Genomic DNA, 22744 nt, shown 5'->3' on the forward strand with positions numbered 1-22744 from the left:
GAGAAAACTGAGGGAAGTGGACCTAAAAAGCAAAGTAGATGTAGGGAGATTACCATTAATTAGTCACAGTAAATCACAAACATCCACTGTTTTTGATTCAAATGGTCAAACTGTGATTTTAACGTAGTTTATTTAGTGTCTTCCTGTCTTTGTGGTGCGTTTGTGGTTCTGTGTGTGTGTGTGTGCGTGTAAGTTCAAACCAGATTTGAGGACATTCAGAGACAAGAGGGGGTTTCTTTGTGAAAAAAATTGAGGGGCTCATCTGGTGTCTCTGGGGTTGAAAGGGGGCTATGAAATTTGTGTGCGTGTGTGTGTGCGTCTATGAATAGAAAAGCAGAATAGGAGGACTGCTTTGACAAGGGTGCTAAAAGGCTGCGTGAAGGCTGCTGGCTGGGGAACAAGGGACAACGAAGGAGTGGGAGAAGGGGGAGGGAGAAAAAAAAATGTCCATCAAATCCCGAACAAACAACATAAGATTGTGCAGATCATCGCTCTAGTTTTTCTTCACTCATATGCACAAATTAACCACATAAAACAAGGAAACAGATACGCATGATGATATTGTGTCCATGTAAATCCCAGAAATAAGCAAATGCTTGAAACCCTCACCAACTCTTTCTTGCTCCACAGCTTAATAAATAAGCCAGGCCACAACCAAAAGCAAGAAACCCCAGACCGGCACAGGTCATCACCAAATACCGGCAGCCAAAGTCCTGGGAGCAAGCCAACGGAAAGTCTCCTCAACTGACTCAGCTTATGACGACAGGGTTGGGTGTCCACAATGAAAGATGCATCAGTATGAGGACAGAAAAAACACACACTTGCCTCTCTGATGGCTCATCGTGTGATTTTCTAACTAATGAAGAAAGATTCCTCAGCCAGAGTTTATTAAATCAAGTCCATTAGCCTTAATTAATAAATAAATGCATCAAATTACAACCCACTGATGTCACTGGGTAGACTGATATTGTTTAGTATTTATCTTATTGTTTTCAACATACACCCACTGGGCACTACATTAGTTACACTTTGCTAGTGTTGGGTTGGACCCAGTTTTAACTTCAGAGTTGCTTTAATTGTTCACAGCATAGATCCAACAAGGTAATGGAAACATTCCTCACAGATTTTGGTCCATACTGACATACCAGCCTGAACCGTTGATACAAGGCAGGTTGGCGCTATGCTTTTATGTTGTTCAAGCCAAGTCCTGATCCCACCATACTAACATAGCAACAGAAAGTGAGACTCATCAAAACAGGCAACAGTTTTCCAATCTTTTATTGACCAATTTTGGTGAATTATATCCTCAGTTTCCTGTTCTTAGCTAACATGTGTCTCCTGGTACAGTATTCTATTACTGTAGCTTATCTGCTTCAAAGTTTCATAAGATAAGATAAGATAACGTTTTACTGTCATTGCACAGTCATACATAGTACAATAGTACAATGAAATTGGAAAACTGTCCTACGTCGGCACTACATGTAACACAACACGACACGATACATCACAACGCAACACAAACAACACAACACAGTATAATAAATTAGTAATAAAAAAGAAGAATAAGTGTATTTGTATTACACACTGTTATTATTGCACATTAATTATTATTGCACCTTGTTATAAATATAAATATTATTATTACTGTTTTTAACATGTGTTTATTGTTTATGTTCTTCTGCATGCCTTTGAAACAAATAGATATTTAAGTTGTTGTAGCCTATCAGCTTGAAGCACGCTGGCCATTCTTCTCTGACATCAATGAAGCATTTTTACCCAGAGAACTGTAGCTTACTGGATGCTTTATGTTTTTCAAGCCTTAGTCTAAATACTGCCATCTCTAAATCTTGAGAAGGAAGTGCTGAAAATCCCAGCAGATTTCCAGAATATGCAGACGAGCCTGTCTGGCACTACCAGCCAGGTCACTTAAAAACCAGTTTCTTGCCCATTGTGATGGACAGTAGAGCAGTTATCCAGTATTCAGTCTGCATGCTAAGTATCCTTTGGCAAGATCTCTGATCCTTTCATCAGAGAATGAGCGTGTGTGAATATTAGATAGAAAGCACTTACATGCAGGAAAAAAAGTGTTTGTATGAGTGGATGTGAATGGGTGAATGAGGCACGCTATATGAAGCGCTTTGAGTCCTCAAGCAGAGTAGAGAAGCGCTATATAAGAACGAGTCCATTTACCATTTACACGATTCTGATGCTCAGTTTGAACTTTAGCGGGTTGCCTTGACCATGTCTACATGTCTGAATGCATGAGTTTCTGCAGAGTGGTTGGCTGATTAGATACTTGCATTAATGAGCAGTCGAACACAAAGTGACCAGTGATTAATTGGATAGATGTTTAAAACATGCCCTACAGTTCACCAGATAATAATAAAAATGAAGGACACACTTATACTACTTCTGTTACCATTAGCTTCTGTTAACTTCACGTTTTTTCTTTGGTAGTGTAATCAAAACACTGCGCTTCCTTTGGTCACGTTGGGATCATAGCATGAATCATTTAAAAAGCTTTTTTCTTACACTGTGCAATGATAAAGCTGCCTAATAGAAGAAGACAGTTTCATGCGCAAAGCGTCAAGTATATAACAGACATAACCCGAGCTTCAGGGATGTAACCTACGAGCAGGCACGCAATCAAACGGCAGCCTTTTTAAGAACATCTAATAGGATAAAATCCCAGTGACAATGATGTCAGTAAAAGCTACACCAGTGATTAGAGAAACCACATGCTGAAACCTGATGAGCAAACTGGAGCTACTATGTCACTTTGTATGGTCACAAAACATTATTTGTTCAGTGTCTACACTATTGTGTGCATTTCCTGCATTACCTTCCACAGATAAGAAGTGAGAGTAAATAGTGGAGCAGAGAAAAGAGAAAAGGGGGGAGCGATGGCTGGGTGCATTAACATACAGATAGAATAGGCAAAGAGTTTTAATGCACTCAGGAGGCTTGGGGAATGGAGAGGCAGCATGAGAGGTGGGGAGGAAAAAGGGACTAAAGAAGAGAAAAGAGAAAGACAATCAGCAGGCTGGTGTCACAAAGGCAGGCAACCATGACCTTATATCTCAGTTCATCATGGGCACAGAAAGAAGGCCTACAGGAGGACAAAATATAGGTAAAGGAAAGATGAGTGGGATGGAGCGAGACAAATATAGAAAACGGAGAACTGTGAAAATTTGAAAAAGAGCACAAGGATCACAGTATGAATATGAAAGAAGTGGGGCACAGTAGGAATATAGGAGTGACAAAAAAGAAACACTGATGGGAACAGGGATGAAAGTGAGTTACAACCACCACCACCTCCAAAAAAAACACAGGATGGGGAAAAAAGCACCAAGTGACTGAGAAAGGAAATCATAAAATAGAAAAATGTGTTATTGCTGAAAAGCAAAATATTAAAAAGAAAAAAACTGAAATTAAAAATCAGAAAAGCAATTCAACCTCACGGGTGGAGAGAATCTCGTTAAACTATGAAACAAATAATATTTTTCTTAAAGACACGCCGCATGCATAAATACACGACTGAACAAAGAGCCGTTTAGCTTTTCCTCTAAACAGTAAACAGTAAAGAATACAGATACAGGGCATCTTCCTTGGAGCTCCAGTTCATTCTTAATGGCCCAAATCAAACCCCCCCTCACCAAGCAAAACATTATTATACTTTGACTAGTTTAATTATTACACAGGAAAATACAACAGGTAAACTGAGGTGAAAATGTTAAAAAGGAAGATATACAAAGGAACTGGCTCTTTAATTCCAGCATTGTGTTGCTATTGCTACACTTATCCACTTAATGACTGAGCCAGCAAGAGACAGTTTCACTAACAGCTACTGAGGGTGTACTCATAGAGAGCGATGGCTGCCTTGTAGCGTCTCCGAGCACGACTGACCCGCCTCCCCGCTCCACTGCTAGCCTGTGCTCACGCTGTCCGACAATCTGAGCACGCTTTGGTTTGTCTTTCGTTTTCACGCGCACTTGCACACTTGAAAAGCACGCTTGGAAAACATGACTCAATTAATCGCACCCGGGCAAGACACAGCGATCACACTAGTCAAATTAACTACACTTTGACAGTCAAACCTGCGACTACACCTTCAGTAGGCGTCTTTTTATCAAAGATTAACGGACGCCCTGTAGCGAATGAAAACCGAGTGTTCGGCCAGGCAGGTTGTAAAGGTAATGTAAAGGTAATGTCTGACAAGAATCTGATATTTAATGCAACCCCTGTCAGAAAACCACTGTAAAATACTTATAATCTTCCTTATGTGAATGAGAAATGACATATCAACGGATGTGCCAACTATGCATTCAGGTAAAGAGAAAAAATAAATCAAAAACATACAAATAAAACTTGCTTTTCAGCCAGAAAAACGATAAAGGTTTGGTTCACATAACAAAATGATCTGAGCAGAAGATCACAAAAACATCAAGTTGAGCTTCATTTTTGGATGGAAGCATGAAGTCCCTGTACAGCCAACACTTCCCAATATTCCTTCTTTCTAGTGTGAGACTGAGAACATGCAATCTGTTAGCAGCTCTGCATTTACCCTCTCCAGCTCACCATCCCCACAACACAAACCTTTAGCCCTCGCCTCTCTCGGGACATAACTGTCAGTGTCCTTGATCCGAGCACACAGAAAACCCCGAGTGTTAAAACTCTTAAAAGGCAGTCTTTACAAACTGACAGTTTTGTGTGCTGATGCTAGAACTAAAGACAATCGTCAGGTTCACAAATGGAAGGAGCCATTTGACTTGGCTTGTATGCCTGTCCCTTATTTATATGCTACAGCAGGGTCACTGCCCTTTCAGAATTAAATTTAAATGCCATTAACTAATTTGTTGCTGCTGTTATTCACCGCAAAGCTTATTCCTGGATTATGTCAATTTTTTTCTAAAAGAATTCAAGAAATTTCAACATTTTAGTGTAAAAATATTGGCTACAATGTGACAAAGGCAAGTTAAGCAGCCAGAAAAAAGCTACCTTTAGCTACTCCCTTATTCATAGGTGGGAAGTCTTCAATTTAGCACATTTTCATGCCCGCCTTATGCAACCCCAACGGGATCTGTGTCCTAATGTAGCCTGAATGAGCAGCAATAATATTGCAGAAAATGGTAAGTGTACATGTAGATGACTGAAAAGAAAATTTAATTTATAAAAACATGTGAAACTGACCAAGTGATTTGTTTTTAATTTTGGAAAAGGGTTGAGCTGATAATTCTACAAAGTGTCGGAGTCCTAATGATTTATGCGTGCGCGCACACACACACGCACACACACTTACAGTTTCTAAAATAATTTTCTTTTGTCAGCTGGTCAAATTTAAAACTTGATTTTGAACCTGAATAATGTGACTCTTGAACAACAGCCTGATTTATTCATGCCGACTCCAGTGGAGTGAAATGAATGAATTATTCCTGGAGTAGGTCTCAATCCTTCGTCAAGGTTTCGGGCTGACCTCTTTCTGACACTGTTTATCCGAAGCAAAAAGTTCATTACTGCCGTTTCCACACATCAATGCTAAGTTGGAGGGTCCTTGACCTGAAACACCTCAATCACTGCGGAAAATACAACTGCATATTCCAAAAGCTACAGAGATAATAAAATTATCTTTAATTGAATTTTTATTGGAATGCATGAATATGATCATTCTCTGTACACATTTATTCAAAACCTATATTTTTGAAGTCCTTGGAAGTGTTCAATAGGAGGTTTGGTTTAACTTACCATGAGGTTATTGGGTGCAGGTCTCTCCTTGGGGTTCCGCCTCATGCTGAAAAGAGAAATACAACAGCTTAAAGCCAGACACTATTAAAACTGAGTTTCTAAGTGCCCAAGAGATGGTTTTGAGTTCTAACTTACAATTCATGCCTAATTTTATTTAGAAACGAATATTAAAAAAGGAGGGAGGCTTGAAACTAAACTCTTCGCTCTACAGAAATTAAAAGCAAGAGTTTAATTCCCTTACAGCCCAGTACATTTCTTTCAGACAGATATGGGGAGTATTGTGTGTTTTTCTGCAAGCATCCTTCATACTGCGAGGTGTGCAGTCAGGTAACTTGTTAAAGCATCGCTTTGAAAGCATTATGAACATCTAGGAACAGATTGGAAGAGGATAGTACCACCACTGAACGCAGGCAGGGCGGAGTACCTCGGTCCTGAGAGAGAAATGCCCTGTTTAAGTAAATGCAACACCCATCGGGGACAAACAGCAGCTGGTATAATCAGCTTGTGAGCGCTGAACACACACATATACACATGTGGTTAGGGTGTGTATGTAGATGTTTGTCTAACTGTAAAGGTTACAAGAGGCAAATTAATCACAAGCAAATGCAGGGTAAACATTTTCTGTGTCCTCACGCATTAGATAAATCAATCACTCCTCATAAATAAAGAAAAGCTTTCTATTCAAACACACAGGAGAACAGAGCTAATAGCTATTTCAACCACAATGCATTAACACTAATGCAGTTTATTTCCATTACGCTATTATCCCATTATACTTCATATTCATCTACAGTAATCTGAATGAAACAAAAAGTGCTTCTATATTTGACCACGACAAACATTTAAAGATCGTACAACCAAGTTTACAAATTAAAGGACTACACAGTCAATAGCTGTTGAATACACATAAAGTTTCTCTTTTATTTAAATAATTAATCTAGTGCTTCGATTTCTATAAACGGATCATTTAAACAAATAACTCACCATTGAGTGATGAAGTGAACAAACTTTTCGCTAAACTGGCTGACAGGAAGAACTGGAGGATCCTGTAAAAAGAGGAGGACAGTTTTTGACCTACTGGAGAAAACAAACCCCCCCCCCCCCCCCCCCCCCCGAACATTTACCTCACATCAGCAGGGATATATTAAAACTAAGACAAGGGTTGTCATAGTCAAGGTTGGCTGAAATTACTAAAGCAAGAAGAAACTGACAAGATTTTAGGGCTGGAGATGAAAGTTGAAAATTGTTAAAGGAAAATTTTAAAATCCTGAAATGTGACTTGTGTTATGACTGACGATTACACATCAACCAAGTGATGACATGTACCCACAGAAACATTGGCTAGATTAACTTCACAAAACAAAACGTTTTTGTTTTTTTTTTCATTTTTGAAATATGTAAAAAACAGTAATCAAACTTGGGGTGATGATGTCACACTGCTCTGTATTTATTATCAAACTTTTACTGGCAAGCCCCCGACCTCAGAAGGTTTGTGCCCTACACTTCACAATGTTTTAAACATTTGTGACGTTAAAAAACAATCCAAGTTGAATTGAACTTAAATAAAAACAATATATAATAGCATCTGGAAACTGAACTTTGGTTCAACTCAACACATATTTTACACTTTGATGACGTGCCCCATTTTTTGAAAAGCACTGCTGACACAAAGATCAACCTTGATTTTATTGTGCTATTGTTATTCTCTAACAATGTGTGACGCAGAAAATATTCACGCACTTAATGCTTGCAGTCTGAGTTTAGAAATAACATTGGATTTTTTTTTCTATTTCTCTCCTGAAATTCTGGCGAGGGGACTAGTTACGGTCTAAGGTTTTAGCAGAAATGTTTTGTCTACCAGACACAGAAAAAACAAAAACACACAACACAGAGAAAAAAAAGAAATAATTTGACCGTGTCCGGCATATAGCATAACCAGCAACAGCATAACAACACTAAATCTGCCACGTGGGAGAAAGTGCTGCTGCTGCTAGAAAAAGGTTTCCACACTCTTTCGTCTCAAAGATGCTCGAGCTCAGCGGTCCCCAACCTTTTTTGCACCACGGACCGGTGTATGTCCGTCAATATTTTATTGCCTGAAGGTGTCGCGGATAAATACAACAAAATAAAACCTGTGCCGGTACCAAAAAAAAGAAGATTTATTCATAACACAAGGGAAAAGACCCAGGGAGACCAAGTTAACGATAAAAACGTTAAAAAGTAACAGTAAAAAACAATAAAAACCCTAAAAACAATACATTTCACACCTGAGCCTCAACTCTTGCGGCCCAGTACCAAATGGGTCCGTGCCCCGGGGGTTGGGGACCGCTGCTCTAGCTGAATGAGATCAAGTCATCATACTTAGGACTACAAGATTATTGAGATTGTTTGTCATCATTATTCACTGATTTTAGTACCAAAAATGTTTTCATGCAGATTCATGTTAACAGAACACTGCTTTCAAAACAAATCAGATCCTATTCATGAACCTAAACTCAGGGCTTCTCTTCAACAGAAAATAAAAGATCTAATTAAAAAAAACTATTACCAAAAAGTAATTAAAAATTAAATCAACATGGCACTGCTGCATTCATATAGATGAATAAGGTCTGCCAGATATTTTTCACCTAAGTGCATCTCCTAGAAGCAAAATCTTTCATGCCATTCACTGCGCCTGCATGACGGAGGTGACACTTGATGCCGCTGCATTTCTCCTGTGGCTCGTTGCATTTAGTGCAGGTTTTGAGAGGATAACGCGTCTCTTGTCCAGTAAATTGGCCCTTTTTCTGCTTTGAGGGACAAGCTCTTCTGCTGGGCCAAACATCAGAAAGTAGTTGTACATCTGTGTTTAATGCAATGTTACTCATCCACACTAGTCTGGGAAACTTTAAGCTGCACAGTGCAAGGACCAGCTGTGATTGGCAGGCACATGGTCAAGTGTCGATGCAGGGAGCGCTTATTAGATGCCAACATCCCTGGATCATGTTCTTTAATTGTAAGCAGTCCAGCACAGAAAGAGGTGGAATAAGACAAGATTTGGATCTCAATGAAAAGATCATCAGACCAAAGGGAAAAACCTTTAAAGGAAACAGCTGTATACTCGGTGTGGAGCCCTCAGCACAACGCACACAACTAATTTAGAGTCACCTTTTGAAAACGAGTGCTCTTAACAGGTCAGAAATTCTGTTTGATGGTTACTAAAACAACCAAATGATGCAAAGCAAAAACTTTTTCTACTTTTTATTTTCTTTGTGCCTGCCAGTTGAACAGCTGTGGAGGTACCTGCTGGCACACAGTATGTTTAAAGTCAGCCTGGTGGGGGAAAATGAACTATTTAAACCCGCTTTAAAGTATAAGAGTAAAAGGAGTGTGCTGATAGAATACAAAAATGTTATATTTTATTATATTAGCAGATATCTAAAGGTGCACACAGACACAAAGATGTTATGGTAACGAAGCTCTTTGAAGCTACCGGGATGAATGTTAAATTTGTAGCATTCAAGGATTTATGTAGGAGAAATATCTGAAAGATTATTCAGTATTTTTGACATTGTGGTTTTTTGCACTCCTTTACTTTATAGACAGTGTACACAAATCTTTTGTGCAGTTCACCTCGCTTTTATCATTGCAGGTATTTGTTCCAGGGAAATATGTAACTTAAAAGATAAATAAGAAGCTAAAATAAAGACAAATAGAAAAAAGTGGCCAAGTAGTCCCTGAACTCATTTTTTTACTTTGTTCTTAAATACAAAATATCAATGTGGATTTTGTTGTATAGATCTGGGAAGTGTTATTATTGCTATTTAATTAAAAAAAACCCCACTCTGGTTATTACTCATGTCATCTAACATCTTTGAATCTTGTAACTTCAAACATTTTCTAAAACTTCTTTTGATGTTTTAACATCCCTTTTAATTTAATTCTTAGATATTAAACACACCTTTAAAAGCAGTGAGCTCCCAGGCTGGAAAATGGAACAAAACACATAAGTGTCCTAAACTGCAGCTGTTACAAAACTGAATCAGTCCACACAGGCTGATAAAACAGTTGTCTTTAAAGCAGCCTGGTCTCTATAGCTAAGTTACCTCTTTATCACAACTGTATAGTGATGATTTTTTTTTCTCAATAACTCACATGTTTGATCAAGGACTAAAGTTAGGAGAACACCACTTCCACTGACAGGTGGATGATGACACAAAGTCAGCAGAGATGAACCCTCTTCAAGGTGCGTGTGGCGTTTTTCGTTACTTGGGAGTATTTTAATGGAGCCGTCTAAAAAATATTATGGCTTGCTGTGTGGGTTTCGGAGGTGAAACTAGTACTGCACGAATAATTAGCAAATATGTGTGTTTGTGCATTGCAGCCGATATATGCAGTTTCCTAACTAAACCCAATCAGGCTTGAAAAAAAGCAACACAGTGGTGAGAAAAATGCTAAGCCTAAGGCTACAAAACAAAACTTAACAAACCAATAGGTCACGTAAGGTGGCTACATTAGTCTTTAATAAAGAGTCTGAGCTTTATTTACCCATTTTTCAAACATATCATTTCCTATGAATCTTTTACCTACACTGAGATAATCAATAGCAAAAGCAAAGACATGCTTTAGGATTAGTATAACGATGCATTTAAGATAGAGTTAACGTTATGTTAATGTTACAGGATGTCAAAAACTTTGAAGCCATCTAAGTGTGTATCCCTCTGTGTGTGTGTCTGAGTGTGTCAGGCCCGCTGCCTGTTGTCAATCGAAGTTCTATGAACCGTGTCATGTAGAACAGCTGTGCCCGACTGACCCTCCATTACAGCCCTTCACCTCATTACTCCATCCACTTTCCCACTCCTACTTTATCCCTGCCTTTGGCTGCTGGCACGAAAACCTCCCAACACAGTATATTATTATTTTTACACATGAAATACCACTTTACAGCAGCAACCTTACTAAATTAACATCTGTATTTACTTTGTTTCCAACAATACCAGCAAGCAGTTGTTGTATATACATTTGGAAGATGCTGTTATCTGTAACTAAATTTTTACATACACAAAATGTGTTGTGCTTGGATATAGTAAGATCGGTAGATGCCGCAGGTGTAGGTCAAGTATTAAAAATACGTAGTGCGGCATCATACAGAGATGATGCAAAGAGGTCTTAAAAAATGAAATAAATCGACTACTCAGATATGCACAAAACTCATACAGCCCAGGTTCAAGACCACGCATTCATTCAAATGCAAAGAATTAAACCTCTTTACATCCGAGACCCTGCTGTGCCATTAAAAACACCTCTGGGCAGTGTTCGCCATTCCTTAATGCTCTGATCGGCAGGCTCCCGCAAAGAATGATGCATGAACCCATTTAAATTAACAAAGGAATGGATTCCTTCTAATCTCAGTGCACTTCACAGTTCTGCCGCTGCTTGGATGAGCAATATATCATAGCGCACACACAAAAACACACGTGCACAAACAAATGCCCTTGAGCACGAAAACCCACAAACGTTAGTATACACTGTTTACAGAGACAGAGCACCAAATAATTTGCTATCGCTATAATTTGGTGTACACACAAACACAAAGCAACAATCAATTAGGTGCACCGCACACATAAAGTCTTGACTATACAACTAATGTATGTGTCATGTAGGCTAAATCTGATGCAAAATTTCTGTCTGCACTTTTCAAACAAATCTGCATGCAGATATAAACATGCACATTTATGCATGTATTCATGTTTCCACCTGAGAGGAACACTGCTGCAGCTTTGATGTGGCAGCAGGCGATGGCACAAAAGACAGGCAGGCTGATGAAAGTGGCTAGTCTGCGTGAATTAGTCCTCTGGTTGTCAATGTGCACCACTAGGAGACAGAACACACACTACGAGGGTACAAGGGTACAAGTAAATATACATGTCATTGCCATGAAGCAATTATTAGGCAAAATTAGATCAGTAATTACAGGCTTGAAAATAAAGTGGGAGTTCTTTATTAGTGGAGCCACTTGCTATTCAACAAACAGAGGAGAGAGGCACATTAATGAGGGAGGACAGCTTACAGATGGTGGAAACAACTGCAGAGAACTTCTAATTCAAGACCCTGCCTGAGCAGGGTGAGCATGCTGTTTCTCTAGCATGCACTCATAACAAGGATTTCCAAAGATGCAAGTACGATGCATTTAAGTGGAGGACTGGCATGTTAAAATAAAAATTATGGGAACACTTAAAACACATGTCCTAGTTGAATATCTTTACTGACATGCATTGTGCAATCCGATCAGCATGAAGTGATGAAACATCAGTGGAAAACAAAATCATCACAGCTCTGAGGGCTGGATTCAGAAATTACATCAAACATCAAAGTTAAGATTTTTTCAAGTGTTCCCCTGATTCCTCTTGAGCAGTATACGCGTATATAGAACCAGTCTTCAGGATCAATATGAATTATACCCAGTTTTATACTTTACTTATACTGGTATTTATACTTTTGCTGATGATTGGAAAGGTTTGTATTTATGGCATAAATGCAGCATAGATTCAGTGCAGAAGTGCAAATGCCCCTTTAAGTATCTTACATACAAGTGTGTCATTTTGAGAGTGAACACTAACAGTCCTTAGAAAGAGCTATTCAGTGTGTTACTAATGAGATTCAGCCTCGAGTGTTTTATAGCTGTTGGGTTATAGAAAATTTCGGCGTTTTCCAAATATTGACCAAAATCAACCTAATTTTTTTAAAAGCATTAAAACAACCTTATAAATAGAATCAAGATAAAGTGGTGGTGATATAATGTTATGTTAGGTAAGTCAAAAATGTGTTTTCTCTAATGCTGGCAAATTAACTGTGTGGTAAGCTGTCAACAACGACTACATGTTCTTTGTTCATGAATGTCAAAACCATTTTCTTGTCTAAATAAACCTCCTTACTTGAGCTGAAACCACAGTTCTTACTACCTCTACTATTCTGTGTAAGTAAATCCTTCTTTCAGCTGCTCCCTCATTCAGACAGCAGATTTATGATCTGGAAAATGTTTATGCCGCATGCTACTTCCTCACGCAACCTTCTCGGAGATTTGCATCTCCTCCCGGGGAGCAAATCTTTTGTGTGTTGGATAAATGTGTAAACCACCACACTACAGAATCAGCGGTAATCAGCAATTTGAATTTTGATCATTTGTGTATTTGGCCTATATGTTGAGGGCATACCTCAATTTAGGTTCAAACTGAAAGAAATGGAAGCCAAACCACACACGTTTGTACCCAATATTAAAAGCAGAGCACATTCATTCAGCCAATAAAGCAACTTTCAATTTCCCAGTGGGTTAAGTCACATACAATATCCAAAAAAGGTTCACATGTACAGTACAGTATATAGTAATGAGCAATATTTACAAAATGCCAGGGAGTCAGGTGTAATTTATCACACCTGCCATAGTGTTGAGTCAGGTGTGTCTAAACTAATTAAAAATACCTTTGTATTAGAATAGCTGCTCCATGTGACGTGTCCCAGCCCAGTTATTTGGGTTTAAACAAAAATAAAAAAGGGTTTATACAAGTTGTGCCAGACTCTGAACATCCAAGTGGGAATTTATGCTTCAGTGGGAGATCTACACTGTGGGTACACCGTAACCGCGAATAGCTCTAAAACTCTACAACGTAACCTACAGTGTAACCTGATGTGCACCTGGCCTGTTCACAACCGTTGAGTCCTCTCCCCTGATCATTTCGGGTGAGTTTTTTGGCCGTTTTTGAACACGACAGGGAGAGAATTAAAATCATTGCCTCAATATAAGAAACAATAATGATAGTAACAACATAAGGACTCAAAATAATCTGTAAATTCCTGGAGGGAGAGGGAGCTGAAACTATCTCAATGTGCAAACTTGATGCATAAATGTGTTTTCCTTTGGAAAAAAAAGAAAAAAGAAAACAACAAAGAGCGAGGACCCCGGAGGGAAGAAAGTCGAGGCATTTCATTTGTTTCTATCGGCTGGCACTGCATGTAAAACACATAATTAACACATAATGCACCACATACAGCCATAAACGCTGGCAACAATGTCAGCCACTTTATGTAGCTTATGTCATCGGCTCTGCCGAGACTCAATGCACAAGTCTAAATCGGGCGTAAGTGGGAACAGATAGATTTCATCTATGCAGCGTCAACTGTCCAGAGAGAGGTTATCCTCTTGTCTCTTCCTCCAAAGCACTGCACTAGCTCGGACGGTACGGCACGGACAACAATGAGAGCTCTCTTGCCTCAAGGGGGAGACGAGAAAGGGCACAGAAAAATAGTTTGAGTGATGGCTACGTCTAGCTGACTAATGAACAGTTCAGCCCAGGTCAATCCATTACAACCGAAAGCATTTAATTATTAATTACGGCCAATCTATAGGCAGTTAAGGACAAGTGACATTGTATGTTTAATGTGCGATATAGCTGGTGATGGGGGCATTGCAGGAATGCTTTATGCTGTGTAGCCATTTTGACTGTTCAGCAAAGAAGCCAGCTTAAAAGAAGAAGAGGGGAGGGGAGATTATTATTCCTGCTTATGATGTAAATGCAGACAGAGTGAGCTTCTATATAATGCATATTTTTGTGCACAGCAGCATCTCAATGTATCAAGAAACTGTTCAAGATTGACTTGAACAAGGTTTGGTTTCACTATGATATTTTGTCCAAGCTTGCATTTTGTATTAGAAAATGGAAAGTCTTAGAGCATAAAGAAATTAGATGAGAACAGGTACCTGAACGCTGTCACTGAGGAGATTGATCCGTTGGCTTAAATAAATTCTTATAAAGTCATTATTATGTCTTTTCCATCTTTGACATCCTTTTGCTTCTACGCAAATTACAAAATTAAATAAAACTTTATTGGATGGCTAATCAGTCGCTGTGATCTGCAGTGTGCGTGCATCATTATCAGTCCTGTGAGTCTTTGGTCTGATGCTCCTGTGAGTCTTCTCTGACTTTTTTTTTTTAAGACGCAATAATAAAACCCAGTGCAGTAAGGAGAGAAAGCCTGGTTAAACACATTTTTGCATACACTAGTACACAGAATTCAGAGCTGCGCTTTGTGTGTACGTGTTACTCATGACAGGTCCAACCTCTACAGTAATGTGCATGTGCATATGTGTATTGCCTGAGGCAGTCGCGTAGGGTGAAGGGTTGAGTGAATGGGGAGCAAAGCCGCCTGAGTGGTTTGCTTCATTAGGAAACAAAATATAAGCTTTCCGGGCCATTAGGGCTGACTTTAGATGCAAAAGCACATAAGACGACGACTCACCTCATCAACAATGCATTGCAGTAACTGGAGAGGCTGGAAAAGGAGAAGCAGAGGGAGAAAAAAACATGTTAGCTTACATGGAATTTCTTGGCAATGGAGAAAATCAATAGTGTGATATTAAAAAAAAAAAAGTATCTACCTAGATTAATCAAATTCAGTGAGCTCAGGCAAAGCCACCATTCAGCTTCTGAATGTTTTTATTATTCCATAATGGCACCTAATGTAATACTAGCAGTTTAAGCATGATCCAATATTTTTCTGCAAAAATGGAATTTGATGGGATTTTTTTTTATTATTATTTCAAATGAGAGAGTCAACCAAGAGTAACAGACTTCAGAGTTGTAGACCTCTAGCTTCTTATTCCACTGCAATAAAACTTACCATTAAAGATCCTTGGTTTTTCTGAATCTGTAGGGCGAGAGAGGAAGAGAGAGAGAGCGAGAGACTAGGCAATATGTAATTAGCGTGTCATAATCAAGACGATGCACTTGGACACATTATGATCACTGGGAGAAAATTATTGCTTTCCTGTTGGCAATTTGTGAGTATGTGTTAACACCATTTACATAATGAAAACACACAAATGTTAATGGCCTCGCTCTCATTTGAGGAGAATGGGGGTAAAAGATCCACTAATGCTAATTTTCAGAGCTGCACTTCATTCCTGCCCTCCAGGTGATCGAGATGTGCTGGGATGCAAAGTGACTGTCACAAACAGTGTTGAGGTTTTAGAAGAGCGTGCTCACTGTGGCGGTTTCCCAGGTGACACTCCGACACCGAACGAGCTAAACACACGATAACAACAACAAGGCGGATCTTGAAAAGGAGGAAAAAACACAAATCCAATTTTTTGACTTACTAACACGCCACCTCATTTGATCGGAATCAAAATTAAAGAAACTTTTCTTAAAAATAAAAGCCTTTGTCTTAAAATGTACGACACTGCAGTAACAAAACTACAGACAGGATTTAGTTTTTTTATTTAAACACCCCCCCCCAGGGCTGAACTCATGAGGAAACCCATGCTTTTATTTCTAAAGATCTAAATTTATAACTTCATCACACAGACTAAATGATACAAGGCTCAAAAACTAGGCTCAGCTAAATGTCTAACAATGTTTGGTGAATAAATTGCTCATTTCTCCAGGCCTTCTGACAGTGCATTAGAGCACTTATTGATCCACTCGATTAAATACAGGTTTTTACACTCTGTAAATACCAAGAGACTCCTAAACTGCCTCTATATCCAGTTTTGCCTGATTCAGACACATTAAAGGCAACTATGGAAAACTAATTTGTTCAGAAATAATTACTAGAACAAAATTGCGTGCTGCTCCAGGAGTTGGAATTGGATAGTGGGAGACCAACTAATTCAAGCATAAATGAGCGCGTGTTCCTCTTGTACTGTGTGGCTTGACCACACATCAAAAAAAAGATTTTTTATTTTAAAATACCTCCCTGTTATTCCCCATGAAGTGAACCTTTGGATGGGCCGCATTTCTCAATGAATTTCATCATGAAATAAGTCGAATCTTGTCCTAAGTCATAAACACAATCTGACTAAACTACTAGCACGCAAATAGTGCACAGCGGAAGATGTAAATGAACCTCTGTACCGGTGACTCATAGTGAATTAATACAAGACTGGAAGTGTGCTGAAGACTGTAGATGTATCCCACCCTAAAAATAAAAAAATAAATAAAAAGAACCCATAAAAAGAATAATCAAAAAGCTAGATCCCAAAGGCATAAAAAAATGCATGTTTGCTTAAGTGTGCATAGAAATAAACTCTCTCTTGGTAAGCAGCGTGACACAGACCAGTGACCTGCCTGGGGTGTACCCCACCTTTTACCCAATGACAGCTGGGACAGACTCCAGCCACCCCATGACCCTGAACTAGATAAACAGAAGAAAATAGATGGACTAAGACTTTTATTTGTATGTTAGCTATGAACAAACACCTGTATTGTGTACGTGAGTGTATAAAGCTGTCCCTGTGTGTGTGTATGCAAATGTAGCTGTGTAGGAAATAAACACCAGCTTCTCGCATCTTTGAGGTGGAGAGCCCACTCAAGTTTTTGAGCTTCTCTCATTACTTCAAACCATCACAGTCTGCTCAGCATGAAAATAAGAAGTCACAAAATCAATTTTTAGATGTCAAATGATTTCTGTCCCTTCCAAGAGCCGCTCAATAAACACGTCTAAAAGATCAGATGGCTTTTCCCCTCTTGAAAGAAGACATTTCTTCAAGGGTAATGAATCTAAAAAAACTCTCTTTTAGATAGATAATAAAAGAAAAAAATACATCACTTTCAAAAGCTGACAGGCATGTTTTCATTATGATTAAGGGCCCAAATGAAGATATGCTTATATATATATATATAATGAGAGGTCCGCACCTCTGTTTTCGTAGCTGTTAGGTCAACAACAAGCATGCTGTTGCATTAGCTTGAGATGCGTTTCCCTGAAAATGAAGGCTATGAAACATCATGCAATGAAAGCAGCTCATCTCTGATCTCCTTCGGCTGCCAGCCTTTCATCCTTAGCCACAGGAATACTGCTCAAATTAGATTCTCTAAGTGTTAAATTTAGATTTGCAACGTGATTGATTAAAGGAAGCGCTATCAAGTCAAGACAACAGATCATTAAAATCAGTTTTCGGCTGCACGGATGAGCCAAAATGAGTTGTAAGCGAAACGTCCAAAAATGTGCAAGCGACAATAATTAGCACTGCAATAAACAAAAGGTCCTATAATATGTTAAGACTTCACATATTGATTACTTATCTATTGAAACAAAATGTTAACTAGCTTGCTGACGGAGGACACGTGATCGAACAAAGTCTGAAGCAGTTTGGATTTGTTGAAGCAAGCTAAAAAATTACAGCAAACATTGTTTACAACACACACTACACTGTGGGAACAGATACCATTTCCTCTCCGTTTCATTTCAGAGTGAAAAAACAAAGCAACAAAAGGAAAGCATCTATACTCTCTGATGGATGCGCTGACGTGTAATGAAAGTTCCTGAAACAGACACACTAAAGATTGACACGGCATTTCATCCACAAATCCATTCAAATTTGAGGGGGGGGGGAAGAGAAAAAAAACATGACAAAATGAAGAGAAACAAAAGCAAGCATAAAGCAAGCAAAAAAGACAACAAATCAATCAGATACAATACTGCTGGCGGCTGTATACACATCACATCAGGTCTGGTGTCTTCAAAGACTTTCAGAGCGAGCCGTGCAAAACTCCATTAACTCCTGACAAAGAATGCAAATGAATCCCGACATGTGGTGAAGTGGAATTAAAGAGACAATCTCTAATCATGACAAACATGAGGTGATGACTCCACTGTGCATGCATACACACTCACACAACAATGAATGGAGGATAATCCATTAACTAAACAACGTCCGACAAATAAAAGCAAGTGGAACGCGCACACGCTCCCTTCCTTTGCTTCCTTCAAAGGGTGAAATCTAAACGCCACACCGCTTTAATAAGTCATCCAGCATTTTTCACTAAGTAAAAATTCAGACGCCACAGATTTTCTTCTAATTTTTCCTCACTCTTTTAATCTTCTACAACTTCTTTCTGAGCCTGTGCTAAAATGTTCTCTGTGAAGTGTAGCAGGGGGTTTTGCACAGACAGCTGTGCCAGCGTCTGCAAAAATGACAGCTTAGGCCCGAGGACTTTGGCAGGCTGCACCTGACGAGCTGGATCCGAGCGCTCTCGCCACACTGCTCTGCTACAGCCTGCAGGTGAACTGTCTGCAGTGCCATATGGAGTTAGGGGAAAATTAACACCGAGATGAGCAAAGCTGCGTGATGGTAGAGAGCCTTACCAAAAACAGAGAGGTGTTTCTATTTTGTCCACCCCTTTTATATCAACGAGGGAGGACTAAAGTGCCTCTCGTACATTAGCGATTAACATGATAATGACGGAATCAAATGAAGAGAGGAGAGCGCGCAAATCAGACACACCCAAGGCTGCAGGCGCCCAGATCGATCACTGCATGACATTTACGTTACTACACGATCTACACCTTTGCTTTCCTGCACAAAGACCTGCACTTGCTTTTTCATCGTACTTAAGAATTAACGATTGACGCCGGAAAACAAGTCAAGAGCTACATCGCGACTCTAATCAGTCTCACAGACAGATGTTTACTGTGAAAGCACAAAAGAGGTGCTGAATAAATTCCTGTCAAAACACATGACAAATGGCTTTTACTGGAGAAACATCATTAAACAGAGGCAATGGACATTATCAGCCAAAACACCAATGGCATACAAGAGCACATTTTCATGCACACATCCTGAGATTTTTAAGCCTTATAAAAGATGTCCGGCTCGTTCATTTATTGAATGTCTGCTCTCCTCGGGAAGGATAACTGGCGTTCCTGAAAATAATCAGTAACTCGCCAATCCATGGGCAGATGGTGCAGCAGTTACCAAACAGTCTGCCTTTTAAATCACTTATTTTCAAGCGCGTTTTGACTAACAGAGCAAGTCCAACTGTTGCACACAACAAACCATTAAAAAAATAAAATAACTGATTCACCGTGTAAGACTTTTTGTCAAATGCACTGACGGGCAGAAATGGAAAATCCCAGCTCATCTATAAATAACTAATACTCTCACACAATCAGTCTAACTTCAGAAACAAATTTTCCTAAATAAGACCTGCCCCTTCAAATTTTGTAAAGGTGGACAGCCAGGAGGTAACCTGAGGTAACCAGATTGAGATTGCTCAGCTAGGGATTAGTGAGATAAACCCATCTTAAAAGGGATATAATAAGACTTGATGGGATTGGGAAGCCCACTTCTGTAGCAATTACATTTGAGCAGGATTTTAAACTTAGTGTAATGAGGGGAAAAAACAAGCCCAAAAAGCAGTTCATACACTTGAAACTGTAAATCAAAAACTGATCTAGATGAATTGATAACAAGAGGAAATCAGTTTCCAGGGGTTATGATTCCAGTTTTCTCCTATAAATAGAAAACTACGATTAAAAAAATTAAAAAAAAAAAATGACCCAGCAGTTTAGAATTGGGTGGGAGAAGCTGGCCAACAAAAAGCCTAATCAGCACAGTGCTGAGCGGTCTTCAGGTTGTTTGCAATTTTTCTTTGTTTCTTATTTTGTCTTAACATACTAAATTATTTCAAGAAGAGAAACTGTTATCTATCAAGAAAACTATTACAAGAATAAACATCCAATAGGAACTCCTTCCAGAAAAATTATTTGAAGCAGATCAAAACTCCCAGCATTTATTCATCAGTGCCATAATCCATTAAAAAAGCCCTTACCTGTGGATACGGGAACATGCCAAGCGCCAGCTGTATAGAGAAGATGATAACAGTTAATTCTCAAGTATATCTGACAATAAACAAATTTAGTTTTATCCATCCATCTAAGAAGTCCTGCGTGAGAGTCTCAGATTAAAATGCAACCAAAAACACAAGGCAATACTTTTCTGACAAATGAAACCTCACAAAGGTAAAACTTCCTGTATGACCACAGGACTGCATTCAGATAGACTGTAAAGGGCAATGATAGTGTATCCATCATTATGTGTTACTGTACAAACACCTTGCCATCAGCAGTGTCTTAATAGCATAAAATCTCAAGTGTAGAAAAGGAAGCAAAATGCAGCTGAAGCTACTCGAGCGTGCAGAACTTGAGACTTTCAGTCTTTGAGGCAAGCTTAGTGCCCACCTGCTGATAACACTTCCTCATCAAACAACATCAGCCATTAGTTAATAACCCCCCCACACGCACAATTACCACCTGCAGAGAACAGAATAGAGGGATAAAGAGAAGGGGGACACCGTTGGAGGGCAGTTGCGTATAATATGTGTGTGTGTTGTTTTCACTGGGGTGTTGGGTGTCAGCTCTCCCTGACATTTTGCAATTCACTTGGGGGTGGACATTTTTCATCTTGGTCAAGGGCAGCTTATTGGCAACATTACTTTATTAAATTGTCAAAATGCTCAGCTCTTTCCTTCAATATAAACAGACTAACTAGTAAAGATGGGAGCAGGACTGCAACCCAATTCATTTGGCTTAATGTGCACGTCCACAGCTAGAAACAAAGAGACCAGACTCTTATAAAACGACTATATGTCTTAATCACGCAAATTTACGTCAATAAGTTTGACATCACTGCAAACTCCATTATAGTTATAATTGTAATGATATCAAATTTATTGACCAACAAAGGTGAGGCAGAAGCCACAATCGTTTATTATAGTGCTGAAGGAGAGCTGGAGACAGAAACAGATGGAGAATCAATAATGTCAGCAGGAGGACAAAAGACCGGGGAGGTGCATGCTGAAATTAAAATGTTATTTGAACACACACTGTCAGTTAAGCACTTTGTCGATGCTATGTGGAGAGAAGAACAGTGACACTGATAAACCTCCACACACAATGAGCAACAGACAAGACTTAACACATGCGATACCACCTATTACATTTTAATTACACTGCAGCTAAATCTGCCATTAAAAGGACCGCTCATGTAACGGTTAAGTGTATCATAAAGTCACTTAAAAACTGTTATACCTCCATGAAAGAGATGCCCGCACTCCAGACATCTGCATGGATCCCATACTGTTCTCCTGATATCCTTTCCGGCTATGAAGCAAAAACAAACACGTGTAAAAACAAAGTCAGAGACCAACGTATAACTGCATTAAAACAAATTCAAAAGTATCCGAGAATAAACTCAAGTGGTGTCTCACCGCCATGTATGCATTAGTTCCCACGTATGTTTTGGCAATGGAATTCACCAGCTGCAAATAAAACAGCATTTAAGTGAGTAAACAATAAAAAGTATTAAAATGATCACAACATAAATAACTTGATATAACTAAGGTCATGTCAAGGAATAATGAAAAACAAGGGGGATTAAGTTTCTTTACGGAAACCTACTGACATGTCAGGTCGATATCTTGGGCTGCACTAAACCATCGCACAAAGGAACAGGAGTGAGACATTAGTGAGTTTGTGCATGTGGACACAATGGCACATGCCATCAATGACAGGACTGTGATAATGAGTGTGTTCCCTTAAGGCTGTTTTTTTTCTCCTTTTTTTGTGAGCATGCCCTCTGGAGCGTGAAAGAGTGAGGAAGCATGTACATGAGTGGAAAAGACTTTAACAGAAAAATATAGTTAAAAAGACAAGTCAGTGAGGGTGTAAATTCACCTTGGAGTTGAGCAAGGAAGTGGAGGTTAAAAATGAATAACAATTTACCACAGAAGCGGTGTGTTAAAAAAGCAGACCTCGGGTTGATGTTTTGGGGAGCGGTGAAGGTCTGTCCCTGATGATTACACTACGAAACGCACGCTGATGCACACACAGACTTGCACACACGCACTCCATTGTCCGTCACCCACGCTTTCCCCCAATCTACTGAATACATATCAATGAGGCTTGGCGTTGTGTGTGTGGGTCATAATTATAACAAGTGATTTTTCTGAGAGGCTGCAGAACAATGGAGGTGGGGGGTTAATGTGAGAGGAAGACCCCTGGGATAGCGCTGATGTCTTGAGTTGGAAAATGAATGTGGTGATTGACAAGCTGACCATATGCACGCGCACACAGACACGCCGAGAGCACAGGACTGAGGTTTTTGAAGCCACAGACAACTGTTCTTTTTCTTCTCTCCTCTATCTCCCATTCTCTTTTCCTCTCTCACTCATGCTCGCACAAACAA

General features: G+C 39.3%; 1 protein-coding gene across 2 annotated transcripts in view; it reads right to left on the minus strand.

Moving 5' to 3' along the window:
- The window catches only part of map2k5 (mitogen-activated protein kinase kinase 5), a 58349-nt gene that overhangs the window by 12553 nt on the left and 23052 nt on the right, over window positions 1-22744 (minus strand). The window contains exons 16-22 of one of the 2 annotated variants that reach the window (XM_085152475.1): window positions 21768-21818; window positions 21589-21660; window positions 20331-20360; window positions 15397-15423; window positions 15016-15048; window positions 6727-6788; window positions 5743-5788 (exon numbers count right to left, since the gene is read on the minus strand). In XM_085152475.1, the coding sequence (XP_085008601.1) occupies window positions 5743-5788; window positions 6727-6788; window positions 15016-15048; window positions 15397-15423; window positions 20331-20360; window positions 21589-21660; window positions 21768-21818 (321 nt within the window). Of the gene's footprint in view, window positions 1-5742; window positions 5789-6726; window positions 6789-7179; window positions 11615-15015; window positions 15049-15396; window positions 15424-20330; window positions 20361-21588; window positions 21661-21767; window positions 21819-22744 lie in introns of those variants that run through there. The other variant, XM_085152550.1, reaches the window with a different exon arrangement.

The sequence above is a fragment of the Neolamprologus multifasciatus genome, chromosome 1 (assembly GCF_963576455.1).
Source record: "Neolamprologus multifasciatus chromosome 1, fNeoMul1.2, whole genome shotgun sequence".
In the NCBI taxonomy this organism is placed as follows: Eukaryota; Metazoa; Chordata; class Actinopteri; order Cichliformes; family Cichlidae; genus Neolamprologus; species Neolamprologus multifasciatus.